Source organism: Eublepharis macularius, chromosome 7 (genome assembly GCF_028583425.1).
Source record: "Eublepharis macularius isolate TG4126 chromosome 7, MPM_Emac_v1.0, whole genome shotgun sequence".
NCBI lineage: Eukaryota > Metazoa > Chordata > Lepidosauria > Squamata > Eublepharidae > Eublepharis > Eublepharis macularius.
In genome coordinates, this window is record NC_072796.1 from 58,195,285 (window position 1) to 58,212,972 (window position 17,688).

A 17,688-nucleotide genomic window follows, 5' to 3' on the forward strand; every position below is an offset into this window, starting at 1 on the left:
TTTGTCCATGAAAGTGGCCTTTTTGGTTGCGGCTACTTCAGCCAGGAGGGTTGGGGAGCTAGCAGCGTTATCTTGCGAACCCCCTTATTTGAAATTTCACCCTGAGAAGGTCGTTCTTCGTACAAAGGTTGAGTTTTTACCTAAAGTAGTATCCCGTTTTCATTTATCTCAAGAATTAGTTCTGCCGGTTTTCTTTCCGACTCCGGCTTCTGAGGCAGAGGCGGCCCTTCATTCTTTGGATGTTCGCAGGGCCATTTTATTTTATTTAGATAGGGTAAAACCATTTAGGATTGACTCTAATTTGTTTATTTGTTTTGCTGGACCGAAGAAGGGTAACCGGGCTTCGGCTCAGTCTATCTCTAGATGGGTGGTCCAGGCTATACTGACCTGTTATTCTGCTGCTAACTTACCTTGTCCTTTGCAAGTGCATGCCCACTCCACCAGGTCCCAGGCGTCGTCAGCGGCTCTCTTCAGAGGTGTTCCACTCCAGGACATCTGCAGGGCGGCGACGTGGGCCTCGGCGGATACCTTTGTGAAGCATTATGCGCTGGATATCCTAGATAGAAAGGAGACAGCGGTGGGCACGGCAGTTCTGCACTCCATCTTTGAGTGATGCTTTGGCGTCACCTCCACCCAGGTATTTAGCTTTGGAATCTTCCCATGTGGGACTGCACAGGAAGACCGTAGATGAAAAACAGGTTTTACTTACCATAACTGTTGTTCATCTAGGTCTTCCGTGCAGGCACACATGCCCTCCCTCCTTCCCCGCTAACTCTCTTGGTACTTACCTTGCAGGGGGCGGCGAAAGAGGAACTGAGGGTATGTGAGGGGCGCTCCGCCTCTTAAGGGCCGTTTCGGCGGGAAAGCGGCCGCGCATGCGCGCTGAGAGGCGGGAGCGCCCCCTGGTGGTGTTTAGCTATTAAAATCTCCGGTATCGGCAGGCCTGCGCGTGCGCAGTCCCATGTGTGCCTGCACGGAAGACCTAGATGAACAACAGTTATGGTAAGTAAAACCTGTTTTTCTCCAGCCGTGAAAGCCTTTGACAATATAGCCTCAGAGAAGTTGATTTTTAATGCTGACCAGCCAAATATAACTGAGTAGGAAACCAGTTAACCAATTTTAGAAGAACTTGACTAAAGCTTCAGAAAAAGACTAGGTAAAATATGTGGGCAAATCTTCCACAGTAACAATGATTTGTGTAACGTGGCACTGTCTACCATATGGATCAGGAAATGTTGGACAGCCCTTCTCTATTTGTTTTCCACAGAGACTCCTTTTATGAAAGTAATTATTCTTTCCACTTGTGATTTTTACAATAACTTGTTTAATATACTAAATCTGTGTGCATATTTGTATATTGCAGTGGTTTCCTCTTATATGACTAGATGTATACGCTCAGAATGTTTTTATTCCTTTATTTCACTCTGGAATTACAAATTGCTTTTTAACCATAACTTCAAAAGCAGTCAACACATTGTTGGTGATGGTTATTGGTGTTAAGAAGAAAAGAGAAACTCTCTTCAGCTCTTGATCTCCATAGAGGCTTCAGTCTCTTGATTGTTCATCATCTAGCCTGATCTGCTTTATTTTCCATACTAAAAATAATTGTTTTATGTTTAACCTATTAATTTTGGGAAGTTAGAGTAGATGGCCTTTTAATTTTTAATGAAAAGCTATATTTTCTTTCTTCTTGATAAATAATGATATTTTATTTTTAGGCTGAGACTGTTGAAAAGCTGTATGATATCTTTATCTCAGGTACTATTGATCTAGCTTTGAGGAAGTCTGCTGCTGAACAGCTAGCTGTAATTATGCAAGGTAAGGTAACATTGAATGTATTTACCAACTGACTAGTGAAATAATTTCAATTCAGTAGTAGTCTTGACAATAATGTTTGCTTAAAGTGGTAGTCTGTATAGCTTATTTAGAGATGATCTAGATCATTTTCAAACATGTCCATGGATGACACGTTCTGATGAGAGGGAGGGAGAGGGAGAGAGAGAGAGAGAGAGAGAGAGAGAGAGAGAGAGAGAGAGAGAGAGAGAGAGAGAGAGAGAGAGAGAGTGATTTTCTCAAAATCATGGCAGACCTGAGTTCCCCAGATCCTAGTCGCATTGTGTTAGCTTCGCTCTTTAGCCAACAGTTTTACCATGCGAAAGGGGGGGATCTTTAACATATCTCCAACTGAATCAGAGTTTCCCAAATGAGAAGAGAGCAAGGATACAACACAGGCCTGGACATAAATTTTAGTAAGTTTTATTTGAATCATTCTGCACAGGTTACATAGACTCCAAGTATCATGATACAGCATGGTCTTAGCATTGCAATAGCTTGATCAACAATACAGCAAGAACAAGACATAGTGAATCATCTTACCAATCCTGGAGATGTCCCAGAGATTCTCGTTGATGGAAAGAATGGGTGAGCACCTTGCCAACCTGAAAGGAAAAGGAGAGAGACAGCAAGGAGGTGTTCCTTCCTTTCTCTCCTCCTAGCTTCTTAGACTCCATGGTTTTCTTGCTCATTTTTATACTGTTTTGGCTTACATCAACCCATTCAAATTCACCAATGAGATTCCTCAGAGTCATTCCTGGCATTGGAAATCACCTAAAAATTGCAGCATTTGCAGATTTTGCGCTGAGATCGTGACATCTGTAAAACAGTCAGGTCACTCTGATCCCTTAGTATTTGCTATCATTACTCATATGAATATCATGTATCAGCGAAAATCCCCTAGATCTTAGCTTATTGCCATGTCTCCATTCAAAGTTCATTTAGACTCCATTTTGTTTGGTTCAGTATATCTTTGGTTCCTTATGATTGAGGCTTATGTGATTGATATATGCATGGTGATTGCTGAGTTATTTCATGTAGAGATATAGTGAGATTGATTGAGCTGTGAATATATGGATATATGCATGCATGTGTATATGTTTTCCAGTAATGCAATCATGTAATTAGTGTCAGCGTGATGTTACAGCCAAGACAGTGTCTCTAAGTGTCTCTGAATGGTTTGAGCTGAGTCCGAAATCGGTCAGTCAGTGATTCTTTTCCTAAAACCAAAAGCTTTTAAAAAGAATCTCTCTTGCTGTGGATTTTCCTCATGTTCCTTTCTTTAATTGTGTTCCCATGATTGTTAGTGTGTGCATAGTGTCTTCCTTCTTTGGACATAAGAATAGATGTATGAATTACTGTGTTTTAACGTCTTTGAATCTTAAAAGAGAGAAAAGTTATCCGTTTAAAGTAAACCTCTGAGTTTTTGGTCTGTCAGCCCCTCCTTTTCTGCTAGGTTTCTGTGACACTGAGCGTGATCAGGTTCTGGCCGACTGACAAGATACTGACCTGCTATCGATTTTTGCTTCTGTACACTGGCTAATGCAAACAGCAAAAGCAAACACTTCGTCCTTTCCCGTTCAGAATATGTCATATTGGAATTCGTCCCAAATGAGCATAGCTGTGTGTGTCAAGTAAAATAGTCTGGTGCTTTCCATACTTAAAATGGATTCCAGGATCTTAGAAAATAGGCCGGTTTCACTTATACAGGAATACAACAATTGCAACCACTTTACTATACTAACTCCTTTAAAAGTGCTGTGTTGGTCTGTAGAATGGAACACTGTGAGATGGGTGGTGGGGCTATTGCCCAGGTCTCATTATCCAAGGTCTCATTATCCATTTCCTCCCTGAATGTGGGAAATAGTCTGGTAACATCTGATAATTCAAAATCTGTGATGTTTGTTTAATAATTTTGGAATTCCCTGTCTTGATAAAGAGCAATGAACTGAGCTGGGGAAACTTTAAGCATGGTGATGTCATGTGATGTGTAGTGGTACAGGTGTCAAACTAGGATCTGGATGAGTCAGGTTTGAATTCCCACTTTGCCATGGAAACTTGCTGGGTGTCCTTGACCCAGTCACACACTCTCAGCCTAACATATCTCAAGAGTTGCTGTGAGGATAAAAAAGGGAGAATGGTGTAAGCTACTTTAACCCTCATTGGAGAGGGGGTGCAAATGAAGAAGAAAATTAATAAAACAATATCTAGTTCTGTCTAATTTAACGAAAGGAGGAAACTGCCATGATGATTACTGGTCTGTGTACCATGTTATAGACAAGAGATTTAAGAACACGGTATAGGCGGGTTTGTCTGTGCGAATATGCATAATGAGCTTCTGTCTTTTGCTAATTTATCTCCTGTTACAGATTCTAAAATGCATGACATCATTAAAAAGATGGGTGTAATAGACAGAATACTTGCTTATTGTACTGAATGCGTTCATCGTGATGGCAAGGTAAGCAAGAGGATTTTTCTCTCCTTGTTCCTCTTGTTTTTGTAGTAAAGGAACAAAATGCATCACATTCCAAATATCTTCAGAGGGCAACTTTACTTCCGTATTTCTTGCTTCTTATGATTAAGCATAACCATGGTTCTTTAATATTTTGCTTCTTAAATTCTAAGGTCAACTACCTTGAATACCTTATTGTTGTTGCTACAGTGAGCATACTTCTGAACTCAGGGCGAGGAACTGTCAAATAGTGGTGGCAACATTTTTAATATGCAAAGATATTCTTGGTGGACAAATCTTGTTGGTTTAAGTGATAATAGTTCATGAAAAATTTAAAATGAATTTTCGATTGTATGGTACAATGGATCTGGAAAGCTTTTATTTTGATATGTTCATTTTTGGCCTTGGTACTTAGAAAATGTAATGTATTGTTTTAGACTGAAGGAGGCTTAACACATACTAATGCTTAGTGTTGCAACTATTCTGTATGCAGGGCTGTACAATAAAACTGGTGAAACTAATCAAATCAAAGGGTTTAGCTATCAGCATGCCTTAGGCTGAACCTTCTAACAGTTCATTTTTTTGTGTATATGTATATATATATATATTTTATTAACACGGCTTTTGGGCTGCTTCCAACATATTACTGTTCCATTTTGAGATCTTGAAAAGCACTAATGGGACACTTCTGTTCTTGACGGCTGTTCTCAGCTCATTGTTCACAATCAGTTGATTGAGCCGATACTTCCAGAGTGTATGAATTTCAAGTACCACACTGTATTTGCAAACAAATGCAATGAAAACTGTATCTTTTGACAGATCATGGACTGTATGGTATTGCCTTGCCTTACACTCTTAAGAAAACTTGTATATGGAGATCCAGTTAAACGGCTGTCATTGGCCTTCCAGCCTTATGTTTTACTCATGTTATTTCGAGGTAATTTATTGTATTATGTAACTTTCTGTATATTTTTGAAAGTAGCAAAATTTAAGGCTAGTTCTTACAGTTAAGGCTCCATAGTTATTTCATTGATTTTTGTGTTTATTGGTGCACTGCTACCTCAGATATGGGCCAGTTTGTACAGTATACTAATCTTTAATGTAGCATTTATTGATTTGTACATTAACACAGTCCCAGTAACCTTTCTTCCCTAATATCCTGCTCTGCTATTAAGAAGAAATTAATGAGGGAGAGGGGATTAAAAGTAGTAATTAAAAAAAAATTAATCTACATTTCAATATTTAAGGTAAAGAGTCATATGTATTTTGGCATCTTCTGTTTGTGTGAACTATTTTTTTTCTGATAGCTAAATGTGCTGACTCCAAAATACTTTGGCTTATGTCTGATATTACTGTGGCTTTCCAGTTTAACACTTAGAGAAATTTTGCTATGCGTAATCTACTTTCTTTTGAGGGGAAACTGGAGGTTAGTGTATGTCCAAGAACATAATTATTAACAGTAAAAGATTGCTTGGATAATGGAGGTAATATGAAAAAATTTTCCCTTCCAAAATGGAGTAAATTCAGGGCAACTCTAGAGCGCATGAATTAAACAATCTCACTGCATTTCTAACATCTTATCAGAGTGAAGTCTAGTTTCAGACAGTTGAGTACCAGTGGATTTTAATGTAAATCTTAGATTTGTTTATATGTAAATCAAAAGCAATTTATCAATGCATAAATGCAATGAAGTTAATTAGTATACAAAGGATTTTTTTAACCAGATTTAAAAATACCTACATTTTTGGAGGTTATCATATACTTAATGGAATAAACTTAATGGAGACATAACTGGATCATTGTGGACCTGCGGAGGACTCCTAGTAATCTTAACGGTGACCAACATTTTTAGAAGCAGTACTTCCAGATTTCCATGGTACGGGGTACAAATGAGAAGCCAGTTCATTATTTCTTACTTACAAGTCTACCTTGTAAATGATCGAGAGCAGCTAGGGGCCTTGTTTCCATCCAGTGATTCAAAGACATAACCCATGAACTTACTCATGTAAACAAATTGAAGGCTATAGCAAGATATATATGGTATTAGAAGAGGCTAGCTGACTATTAAATAGTATCATGGTCAATCCTTTGTAGACTCTCTGATGGAGGTGGCAACTCAAAGAAATATACAGTGTCTATAGACAATGGAGACATTTTAAAGTATTTTTAAGACTGCAACTGACTGCAGCAATAAATTCTTATACAGCTTGATGATACATTTCATTTTGAAAGCATATCTGCATTGCTTCTGCAATTAGTGTTTTAAGTTAGCAGATGCGACTTTATTACTCAGAGTTTATACCTTCATTTTGTTTTATACTTAGTTTCTTTAATATTCCAAGAACATGGAGCTGTGATAAATGAAGTAGCAGCATTATTTTGCCTTCTACTGTTTGATGAAGCAGCAAGAAAAGAGATGTGGTAGGCTGTTCTGATTGTTTTTGTTAATTCTCGGCCAGTCAAGGTGTGTGGTGTTCTTGGTGGCCTTCCTGATCTCCATCAAAATGAATTTACATTCATAAATTATACTTAAATATGCGTTTGATTTCCCCCCACATGCTTTGTTATATTTATCAACCTGAATAATATGGAATTTGATCAGTGATCTTGTTCTTACGGTTCCCTGTGGTGCAGTTACAGGAAGCCTCATATTTGTCATAGTAAGCTTAAGAATGTGATAGTGACATCACCAATGTGAATATGCAAAAGCCTATTCATGTTAAGAGCCTCTTTGGGTTAGGATCAAAGTTTCATTCAAGGCCACTAAGTGAAAGCTATAAAGCATTTCATCTGTAGTAGTAGTAGTAGTACAGGGTTCAGTGCAACTGCTGAAGAAGAGCCTACATGCAAAACTTTAATTCTAATTTCCCTATGCATTGTTTTAGTTTGTGTGTTAATAACATGTCCTTATAATAACTTGGTACAAATTCCAGTTTGGTTCCACAAGACACATATGTAACAATGACAGACGTCATATACTAGCCCTTATTGGTGGTAATGGTAATATTGCAAAAGCTCTTGTTTTAAACTGATAGATTTATTGAAATGTAGGTATTCGTATTTTAAAACAATGATTTTTAAGACTGTAGTCTCAAAATTATATGTATATTTTCCTGTTTTTGATAAGGGGGATTTTAATCTTGAATTTTATTCAGTTTGTATTTGTGATGTTAGTTGCGTTGAGGCTTAAAGAAACAAGCTATGCATCTTTAAGTAAAATAAAATAATACTGGGGTGGGTCTTGCAGGCCATCAGCTTGTTATAGATAATAGTAGAGGTATGCAGCCTTCTAATTGGAAGAAATTTGCACAGTCATGACTTTAAGGAGCAGGAGTATAAACACACATTGATTAACTCAACAGATACTGTTCTTGACACAAATATTTTCTTTATAGGGCTGATACAGTTTCCTGTGACTCCTCAAGCATTCTCCCTTTTAGTTTGCCCGTTGCAATTATGAGACGGTAGGTTTCTCTCTTTCTGTCTTGTCTCTTTAACAGTGGAATGCCTGATCCTTTTATGAAGTATGAAGTTATTTTGCACAGTATAGAAATTGCACCAAAGCTGTGATCCTGCAGAAACGTGTGTGTCCTCTTTGAATTTAATATGTAAAAAGAAAATGTTTATGAAAATGTTTAAAGATAAGTTGATAGAACTTAAGGTCAGGAAGTGACCTTTGTTGGTCAATGCAGACTTATAGACCTGGAGAGCGCCTGCTTATAACAGAAAAACCATGAAGGCATTTATTTTGCTGATGAGGAATAGGGAAGACACTGAAATTTGTAATAATGAAGTTCAAAATGTTAATTTGCCTACCTTATAATGCTTGGTTGTTTCCATGAGAATTAATTCATTCTTAAAATGAAAGTTAAAATGAGATTCTGCCCATGAGCTTACAAGGAACTGTTTTGTGGGTACATATGCCAAATGGTTTTTGGAGAATATTACATAACTAAAGATTTTAAAAAGCAAATGCTTCTCAGCTTTTAGTTAGTCTGTACCTTTCATACCCCATATACTAGCACTGTTCATGTTAGAGGGCGATCAAGCATCCTGGGAACCGCAGGCAAGTCCAGGGAATCTTTGAAGTCTTTTGCTGAGTGCTTCCTGAGTAGTCCATCTCAGATGTGCTGATCTTCAGACGTGTCTCTTTGTATTCTTTGAAGACCTTTCTCATACTTGACTTCATGGTTAATACATAAATTTGCATTTAACACTAAGATTTGAGGAGGAAAGTTCAGACTGGTTCAACCATAAGTATTACAGAGAGGTACTAGTTTGGATCCAGTGGGTTGGATCTTACTCTTTCTGGAAGAGCAAGATTCAGGTCCAGTAGCACATTAAAGACCAACTAGATTTCCAGGCTATGAGCTATCAAGAGTCACTGGATCTCCTGTTTTAAGACAACTGTACTGTCTGCCTATCTGCTTTTGCGCACCATTATGCATGTTGCTTATTATGGTTACAGTTAGAGTCCCAAATAGCCTTGGACCAATGTACATAAAAGACAGTTTGCTCCTATTGAGATCCTTTTTATAGGACCTGCTGTGCCCCACATAGTTATCAGAGGTAAGGCAGGCTTTCACAAGAAAGACTTTTCAGTTCTCAGACCCCACTTGAGATATATTACCCCACCCTCCCATGCCCATTTTATGCCTGGTATACAATCTTTTTGCCTTAGGGGAAAATTGTTATTCCAAGCTAATATGATCTTAATATGGTTGAGATAAACATATTTAAAATAAACAGGTAAGCTTTGTCATATGCACATAATATAAAACCTGAACATTTTTATGGTAGATTAAGTTTATTGAAGGCATTAGTCTATCAGTGTATCTTCATAAATTAGAAAATGGGAATTTATTTGTTATGCTTGTGAACTGTATTTATTTGTAAATAATCATTAACTTTATTACACACCTGAAATATTTTTCAGGATACAAAGCTTTTGTTTCCTAATATTTCTCTTTTTCCCTTAAAGGTATCATCTGCCTGTCAGAATTACTGCTTATCATGCAGTGAGCCCTAACTCCGTAGTGTTACCATTTTCTTGCGAACTCTGGTCCTCGAAATCTGTGTCAGACATGCTTAAAATGGCTTGGAATCTCTCTTGGTTTCATGGAATTGATAACTTACTACAACTCACAAATTATGATACAAGAAGCCAAGAGTAAGCTATTAGACTTTTTCATGTTAAAACGCCCTCTTAGGTTTATAGTCTTCTTGTACTAGAATTGAAATTGAAGCACGAATTCTCTCACTTACTGTAATGAAAATATCCCCTTTTTGAAACCCTGGTTAATGTTAGAAGGTTTTTAGTCTCATTTTAATTCTCCAAAGTTCGAGCACTGTCATGATATGCTGCTTTAAGTAAAGAGATAAATTGAACTTCCCCACATGCAAAAGGTCATTGAATCCAAATGTTACATTCAGCTAACAGTGCAGCCTTATTTGTGAGAGAGGAGTCTTCAAAGCAAGACGCCACCATGAGTGGAATGGAAGCTTTGGATCTGACCTGTAATCTCAGCTTCCTGTGTTCACAAATAGGAAGTCCTGTTTCATCACCGATGAAATAATGATTGCATTCAGACATTATTATAAATCTTGGGTCTTTGTGGTATATACAATAGATTCTGTCCGTCTGTCAAATGAGAGGAAAAAAATCATAATTTGTGCATAATTTAATTGATTACATTAAATTAATTAGATTTCTTGCCTGCCCTCTCTGTGAGCGGGCTCAGGGTGGCTTACCACATTATGTAGTGGTACAATACATTAAAACAACAATACATAACAAAAGATAAAATACACAGGTTCATAATTCCAAAACCACAATCTAAGACCACAATAAGCCTTTTGCTTCTTGCCCTCTTGTCTTCTTCTCTACCTGAAGGGGACAACTTTTCTATATTGGTGTTTCCTTTGGCAGGCAGCCTCAAGAAATGTTGCTTCTGTGGTTTGTGAATTCACAACAAGCCACAATTGCCTGCTCTAGTTAATCTGCTTAACAAGCCCTAGTTTGAAATCTCAGTTTGTTGGACAGTTTGCTTTCAGATATCACAAGCAATTGTGGCTTGAGCAAACCCCAGTTTATAAGCCAGTGTAGTGATTTTGTAATTTAGCTGGTGACTTGATTTTTGCTGGGAGGAAGGTAGAAGCAGGCTGCCTTTTGAAGTTAGTATTGTGGAGCACACCAAATGCTATTTATTAGCAACTGGGGAAAGTGGTGTGTTGTGCTTTAAATAACCTTGCATTTTCCCTTTCATTTTTCTCCTTTTTATTTTTTAAAAGAAGTTCATTTCTTACTATGAGAACCATGGTAAACAGATCTGTGACAGTTTTTGAAGGCAGAATTCTCTGTGGCACTAAACCTCAGATAGGGGGTTCATCCGTGCTGCAAATTCTTCCAAGCTTGGTTCAGACTCCATTAAATTCAGTCTTGGTTCTAAAAAACCTCAGTCACTTGCATCTTCTATCCACCAGCCCTTCTTTTCCAACCTTACCGTAGCAAGATTGAACAGATGGTAGGGAGGACCCTTGGCAGCAGAAAAGGCTCACCTTCAAGAACTAGATGGCAGCAGAAGCATGAGCATTCATTCGTGCCAGGAAGCTTGATCCTTCCTAGTATCTGTGGAAGCTGTTTAGCATGTCTGCATTCATGCCTCTGCTGCAGAAGAGTTCACCACTTCCTTCCTGCCCCCCCCTCCATAGTCTAGAGAAGGTAGGGCAACAACTGACAGGCAGGCATGTGATGAGTGAGCTTTAGTGGGCCTGGTTTTGAATTAATGAGAAGTTTAAATAATTGAGTAGTTCAGACCTGGTCCAAATGAGCTCAAGAATTAGGCCCCTACCAACCTGAGCCTGGGATAGCTGTAGTTGAAAGTCAAACTTTTAAAAGTCTCATGCTGCCTAGAAGTTTAAAACTCAGGAACAGCTGAAAGCAGAGGGAAATACCACTGAGAAGAATTTGAATATATTAAAGGTGTATTACAAAAAGTATTACTATAAATATATAAAGTGCAAAATGCTACAAGGACATATTATGAACCATGTACAGTTATATCATACTTCTAAATGTAAATATAAAAGAATCCAAATTTTACAAAATATCCATAAGTCAGTGGATGTCAAACAACCCAATTATAATACACTGTTATTTTCCATTGCAGGTGCTGGGTAAATCCAGAAAAGATGACGAAGCATCAACATTTTAACATAACAGGTAAGTGCTTGAGGGAAATGATTCTTCAGTAGTCAAAATATTTTCTTTCTTTTTCCACAGGTGCTGTTATCTGAGAGCAATATAGAGCATATACAGACACTTACAAGAAAGGAACCACCTTGAGACTCTCTGGTGGTACATAATGCACTGCAAAAATGTTGGCCGCTGGCAAAAGACGCCCATCAGAATAATGAATATAAAAGTCTATCTTAAAGTAACACTGCCCCTAAAATGTACAATAAACCCTTAAGGTAATACTGGCAGTCAAACAGAAAAAAAGTAAGAGTCAGATAGGGAGATAGAAAGATAGAACAACACATTACAAAAAACGAGCGAATGACAATTCTGCATTCAGTCCCCCAGGTTTTAAAAAGTCTTTAAACGATGAATCCAGAAAGACTCCTTGCGAGGAAGTTCTTTGCGCATCTTTTCAGGATCCTTCTCTTGAGTCACATAAAAAACAGAAAAGTGAAACTCCGTCTCTTTAGAGTGATGATGACAAAAATGTTCAGTAAGAGGAGCCTCCATAACTTAATTATGTATTCTCGACATACGTTCCAAAATGCGAACTCGTAGGGGTCAACAGGTATTGCCAACTTACATCTTATTACAGTCACGATAATGTAGACAACACCCAAGGTTCTGGATGTTGAAAAGGCATTCAAAGAAACAGTCAAACCTCCATCATTTAAAACAATTTCTGTGCTATTTAAAGACATAGGACATACTGTGCAGTTGCCACATTTATAATGCCCCCTAATGGTAGTGGGTCCTTGTGCTTCTCAGATAACAGCACCTGTAGAAAAAGAAAGATAAAATAAATATTTTGACTACTGAAGAATCATTTCTCTCAAGCACTTACCTGTTATGTTAAAACGTTAATGCTTCGTCATCTTTTCTGGATTTACCCAGCACCCGCAATGGAAAGTAACAGTGTATTGTAATTGGGTTGTTTGACATCCGCTGACTTATGGATATTTTGTAAAATTTGGATTCTTATATATTTACATTTAGAAGTATGATATAACTGTACATGGTTCATAATATGTCCTTGTAGCATTTTGCTCTTTATATATTTATAGTAATACTTTTTGTAATACACCTTTAATATATTCAGATTCTTCTCAGTGGTATTTCCATCTGCTTTCGGCTTTTCCTGGGTTTTCTTTCTGAGGGGTGCTCCTTTAGTTGGTTATCCTAGAAGTTTAAAACTGGAAAAAAAGAAGTGTGTTGAGATTCATGCGGTAAAGACCATAATAAAAACATTAATTGCCTCATGAGTTTAGTCATGCTCTTTCTTTTTTTAAAAAAAATCACTGTGTATACCTGATTTTCTCTTTCATTTTAGATTTTTAGGCACATTAAAACTGTCTTCTGCGGATATTATTGCACTGAGGATAACACACACAACCAGTGGACTGCAAGATTGTCTTAATTCAGTCGTTCAGGCAGTGTCCCACAGGGAAGTTAGGGCTGCTGTCATGAGGATGAATTTTTATGTTTTAAATGACAGGCTGGCATTAATGTGCAGCAGTGGTCCTTGTGGGGCCACTTTGAAGTCTTTGGCTTGGCAAACAGCATTAAGCAGGTCAGTGCATAAATGCAAGGTATGTTACTGGTGACAAAACTCCTTGTCACAGTAGATTTGGTTTTGAAATTTTTCAAAGATATGTGGTCTTTTGAGAGTCTTTTCTAGCGCTTGTCACTGGAATAAACATAATTTATGTTCCACAGCAAGGAGAGAGGGTTTTCAAATGCATACACTAGATACCTCTTCATCTCCCTCAATTTATCAAATATGACATTATATAAAAAGCTTTTCCCGCCTCCATTCCATTTGATTGGCTGCTCTTCTCTCCCCCACCTAGGCTAATTAAAGCCCCAAATAGATCGTTATCAATACTTACCTTTCTGATAGTGCAGTTCTATGCAGGGTTAGTCCATTGAAATCAGTGGGTGTAGACTGGTGTCATTCTGCATAGGACTGCACTTAGATTGTGCTATTCTTTACTGAGAAGTGGGGAGTGACTTCTCCCTTGCTTCCTTGCCCTTGTCTCTTTCCATCTCCTTTGAGTTAGGGCGTCAGGAGATACCTCTCAGCACAACCAAGTGAAAGATGTAAATTTCTACTCCCTACAAATTTTTGCATGTCCCCCCACCTGCTGCTCCAATGTCATATTACGCTAATCTCTGGAAACGTCATAGCCTCATTTCTCTTTGTTTTGAACTTGAGTCAGGCATCTTGCATTTCTGATGAGTACAATACTAGCACACTTCCGTTAGCAATCGCATTCATCACATTTTAAAATAAAATTACTATTCATTACTAGCTATTTCAAGTCTGCAAAGTAGAGTTGAAAATGTGCAAGTGAGTTTCATGCTCAATATACTACTGAATGCATTTAATATTAACTTTATTCTAAAGGTTTCTTCAGGTGCTTCCAGCTTCTTCAGAAGATGAAAAACTCTTGGCTGATGTTGTATATTTTCTAAACAAGTTACTAAAGGAACAACAAAGTACTTCAGAGGTAGAACACCTAAAGTGGATTCTGGATGTATTGCTGAAGCATGTAAGACTCTGGTTGGCAACTCATTTTTAATATGGATATTCCCTTCACATGAAGAGCCAGTAGCATTGGTTCAGCCCACTAGCTGACTTCTGTACAAACTGAAACATGGTCAGAGAGCACTTGAACTTCTGAGTACAACAGGCTTCAGCTAAGACTTTTAAACACTTCATCTGCTCTATACCATTCCACTCTGTCTTGGCTTATGCACAAGAGTGAGCTTTCTTACAGGGAATCAAAGCATTGGTCCATCTAATTCCTGTACTGTCTGCTTTAATGAGCAGTGCCTCTCCAAAGTCTTCCTAAGCCCTGATACCTGAAATTGTTTTAATCAAACATTCCAGGGATTGAATTTTGGTTGCCATAATTCGGCTGAAAATTGACCGTACTTTACACATACACATAAATTCTACAGAGAGGATGGGGCTACACCAAGAAGGAAACAGACTTCTTTCTCACTGCCCCTAACAAGTTCTTCAGATGTAGCAAATGTACATGTGAGGGTGCAGTGGAGAAAATTTTTCCCTTCTTGCTGTACGCTCCCATGTCACACTTCGTATTCCCAAGGGTCCCAGCTTTTTAGAGGACACATGGTGGCACTAGGAAGGGCAAGTTCCCTTCTGTGAACTTACTGTGTTGATGAAAGGGAGAAAAAAATTGGGAAGGCTTAACTATGTTTGCAAAGAAATACCTGGTTAAGCTCTTTCAGGTGATAAACCGCTTGATCAACCTGCACCCTGCCAAAAAAATTTCATTATTTGGTCTTTTGAATTTTGCTGAAAATGATTATCTAATAAGTTCCTGTATTGTATGATTTTGTAGAGCAGTTTGGTATAGAAGACTCAAAGAATAAGGGTTTCTGGTTTTACTCTAACAGTCTAGATTTCTCATTTTTTTCATGGAGAACCAGCAATTAAGGTCTCAGTCCTTCTATTGTGATAATGTCTTACTGATTTTTTCCCTACAGAATTCAGAGTCTCTACTAAATCTGGTTGTGCAACCAGAATCCCAGTCACAAGATGAAATGGGTGACACAAAGACTGCTGTGAGACGACAACTACAGAAAGAATTGATTACTTTCTTTAATACACTTCTGCTCAGCTTCATGTCAGTTTCTGACAGGTACAGCATAAAAATGATGTCCATCTAAGTTAACTTGCAGCAATATGGCAATTTGATTCTTAAAAAGTAGCTGAATGGTATGGACAGTTGCTTTAAATATTGAAACCTATTGAATGAGATATGATTTTTAGCACACTTGGCTTTTTACAGAATCTCATAAACCTCTGCTTTTATTTTGGTAACTGGCCTGTGTTGTAAAAAAAACAGTGTATCTGAGTGGGCAGTATCTGCCAAGGTTCAAAATTCAGAAGGGAACTATATGAAATTATTTGTGAAAAGGCACTTTTTTATGTGACAGGAGAGGAAATATTGTTGAACTAAAACTAAGAAACTTGACTCTTGTCCAGCAGGTTACTTTGTAGTAAAGGAATACGCTTTACACTAAGAATTCATTTGTAGCTTTTGATGAAGCTGTGAGTCTTGCGAAATGGGACAATTTAGCCAGGCAAACCCGTTGCCAATCTCCTGCCGGGAGCAGCCGGAGAGAGTGGGCGCTCCCCCATCCTTTTGATTTTGACCCTCGGCATTTATGAATAAAGCTTTGGATTGCAGCAGCGGTCTTTTGGCGTGTCCTTAGTGTGCCTTTGCTTTGGACTTTTTTATGTGCACCAAACTCAAAGGGATTTTATTCATTTTTTTCAAGTTTAAACCAGGAACAGCATAAAATGGCTTTCCTTGAGGAATCTTTTCCATGTTGACTTATCCATTGTTACTATGGAATCCCTGCATATCTGTGTTTGGGATCTCAGGACTAGTTTCATGAATCACTAGGTGGACCTGTTGGACATCATTGTTGCCCTAAAATTAATGTGCCTTGGAATGTACTCAGCAGTGCCCTGCAGCTTCATCCCTGGAAAGATTTATAGTGATGGGCAATCTGCCCTTTTGTGAGTTATTATTTTTTTCTAAGAAAAATCACTTATAAGCTTATAGGAATGCTGTCGTTAAATGGGAAAGTTTGGAAAGTATTGGTCTGAATGAACAATGCAATGGCAAGAACTGTTGAAAAATTAATATAAACTTCTATTAAATCAATGTGGCCATAGTGACGTTGTGTAACGTGAGAAACTGAGCCAATATACTGTCCTCATTGGACTGGAGATTGAACATGCATGCTCACCAGGATGCCAGAGTATTTCTTGTGATGTTCTTTTAACAGTATTGCTTGAGTGTCTTGTCATTTGTTCTTTGTCCATCCTTTTTCTACAAATTCAGCCACTTGCTATACAGCACATAGATGTAGCTAGGAAAGTGACTCATCTGCATCCCATCTCCACACGCTCCCCAATTTTTAAAATGCTGCCTTAAAATTGGAATTGTCCACAAATTGTACACTAATTATTACTATGCAGCTTTAAGCGTGATCATATGCAGGTCTGAATCTTTCCCCTTTTTTCTTTTAATTTTTTATTTTGGTCTTTCCAAACTGTCACTAGTACGATGTCCATATCTGAACATACAGTAATGTTTGTAGCAATACCTGCTACTATGCTATAATTTTTAATATACTTATCCATCCACCATTCTCCTTATATATCAGGTTTGATTATACATTAATTTCTGAAAATATCAGAGTTGCTGTCTCTGCAATGCCAGAGTCATCAGTTTTCTTTGTTTTCTGCAGGAAAGATCTAGAACTTGCTGGCTATTTCCGAACGGAACTGGCCTTGAAACTTATGCAGTATTTACGGATAACGGATGCCCCTCACTTCTATGGATTGCCTTCTTTGGAAAGGACACTAAGAGGAATGGTTCATGTCACTGCTGTTCCAGGCTGGAGTTCCTACTCTGTTACAATGGAACCATTTACAATTTGTAAGAAATACTTAGCAGGGTTTCTTGAGGTAAGTATACTGTGAATCTTGGCTTTAATGGGACTGGAAAGCAAAATACTATGCATTGCTTCTATGGTTTTACTCACCAAAATCTTATATACTAATAGCTAAGTGGCCGTGATCTGAGCATACTTAAATCTGGAGACTGGAGCCATAAACAGACAACACCGATCTTCCTACACACCTGAAAAATGCCCCAAGTGTGCAGAAAAATTTGAAATCTAAAACAAAACATTGGGGATTACTACAGTTCAGCCAGTATTTCAGGCTTGGTTTCTGTCAGTAAAAGGGGGTGGGGCTTTCCAGGTCTGTTTTGGCCTTTGAAGGAGGACTCATTCAGATCAGGCCTAGTACCACTGAGCGACTTGTGATACCACATGAGAGCTAGTTTGGCGTAGTAGATAAGAGTGGCACAACTCTAATCTAGAAAACGGGGTTTGATTCCCCACTCCTCTGCTTGAAGCCAACTCGGTGACCTTGGGTCAATCACAGCTTCTTGGAGCTCTCTCAGCCGTTTCCACCTCAAAGGGTGGTTGTTGTGAAGATAGTAACACACTTTGTAAACCGCTCTGAGTAGGTGTTAAGTAGACCTGAAGGGCGGTATATAAATCTAATGTTTCTATATTGTTATTATTATGACTTGCATGACTCACCTAG

General features: G+C 38.2%; 1 protein-coding gene across 1 annotated transcript in view; it reads left to right on the top strand.

Moving 5' to 3' along the window:
- The window catches only part of RTTN (rotatin), a 143,836-nt gene that overhangs the window by 43,188 nt on the left and 82,960 nt on the right, over positions 1 to 17,688 (top strand). Inside the window, exons 19-28 of the mRNA XM_054984987.1 lie at positions 1,719 to 1,818; positions 4,203 to 4,291; positions 5,105 to 5,222; positions 6,610 to 6,706; positions 7,681 to 7,749; positions 9,267 to 9,455; positions 12,856 to 13,095; positions 13,933 to 14,077; positions 15,042 to 15,196; positions 16,821 to 17,040. Coding sequence (XP_054840962.1) covers positions 1,719 to 1,818; positions 4,203 to 4,291; positions 5,105 to 5,222; positions 6,610 to 6,706; positions 7,681 to 7,749; positions 9,267 to 9,455; positions 12,856 to 13,095; positions 13,933 to 14,077; positions 15,042 to 15,196; positions 16,821 to 17,040 — 1,422 coding nt within the window. The remainder of the gene's footprint in view (positions 1 to 1,718; positions 1,819 to 4,202; positions 4,292 to 5,104; positions 5,223 to 6,609; positions 6,707 to 7,680; positions 7,750 to 9,266; positions 9,456 to 12,855; positions 13,096 to 13,932; positions 14,078 to 15,041; positions 15,197 to 16,820; positions 17,041 to 17,688) is intronic.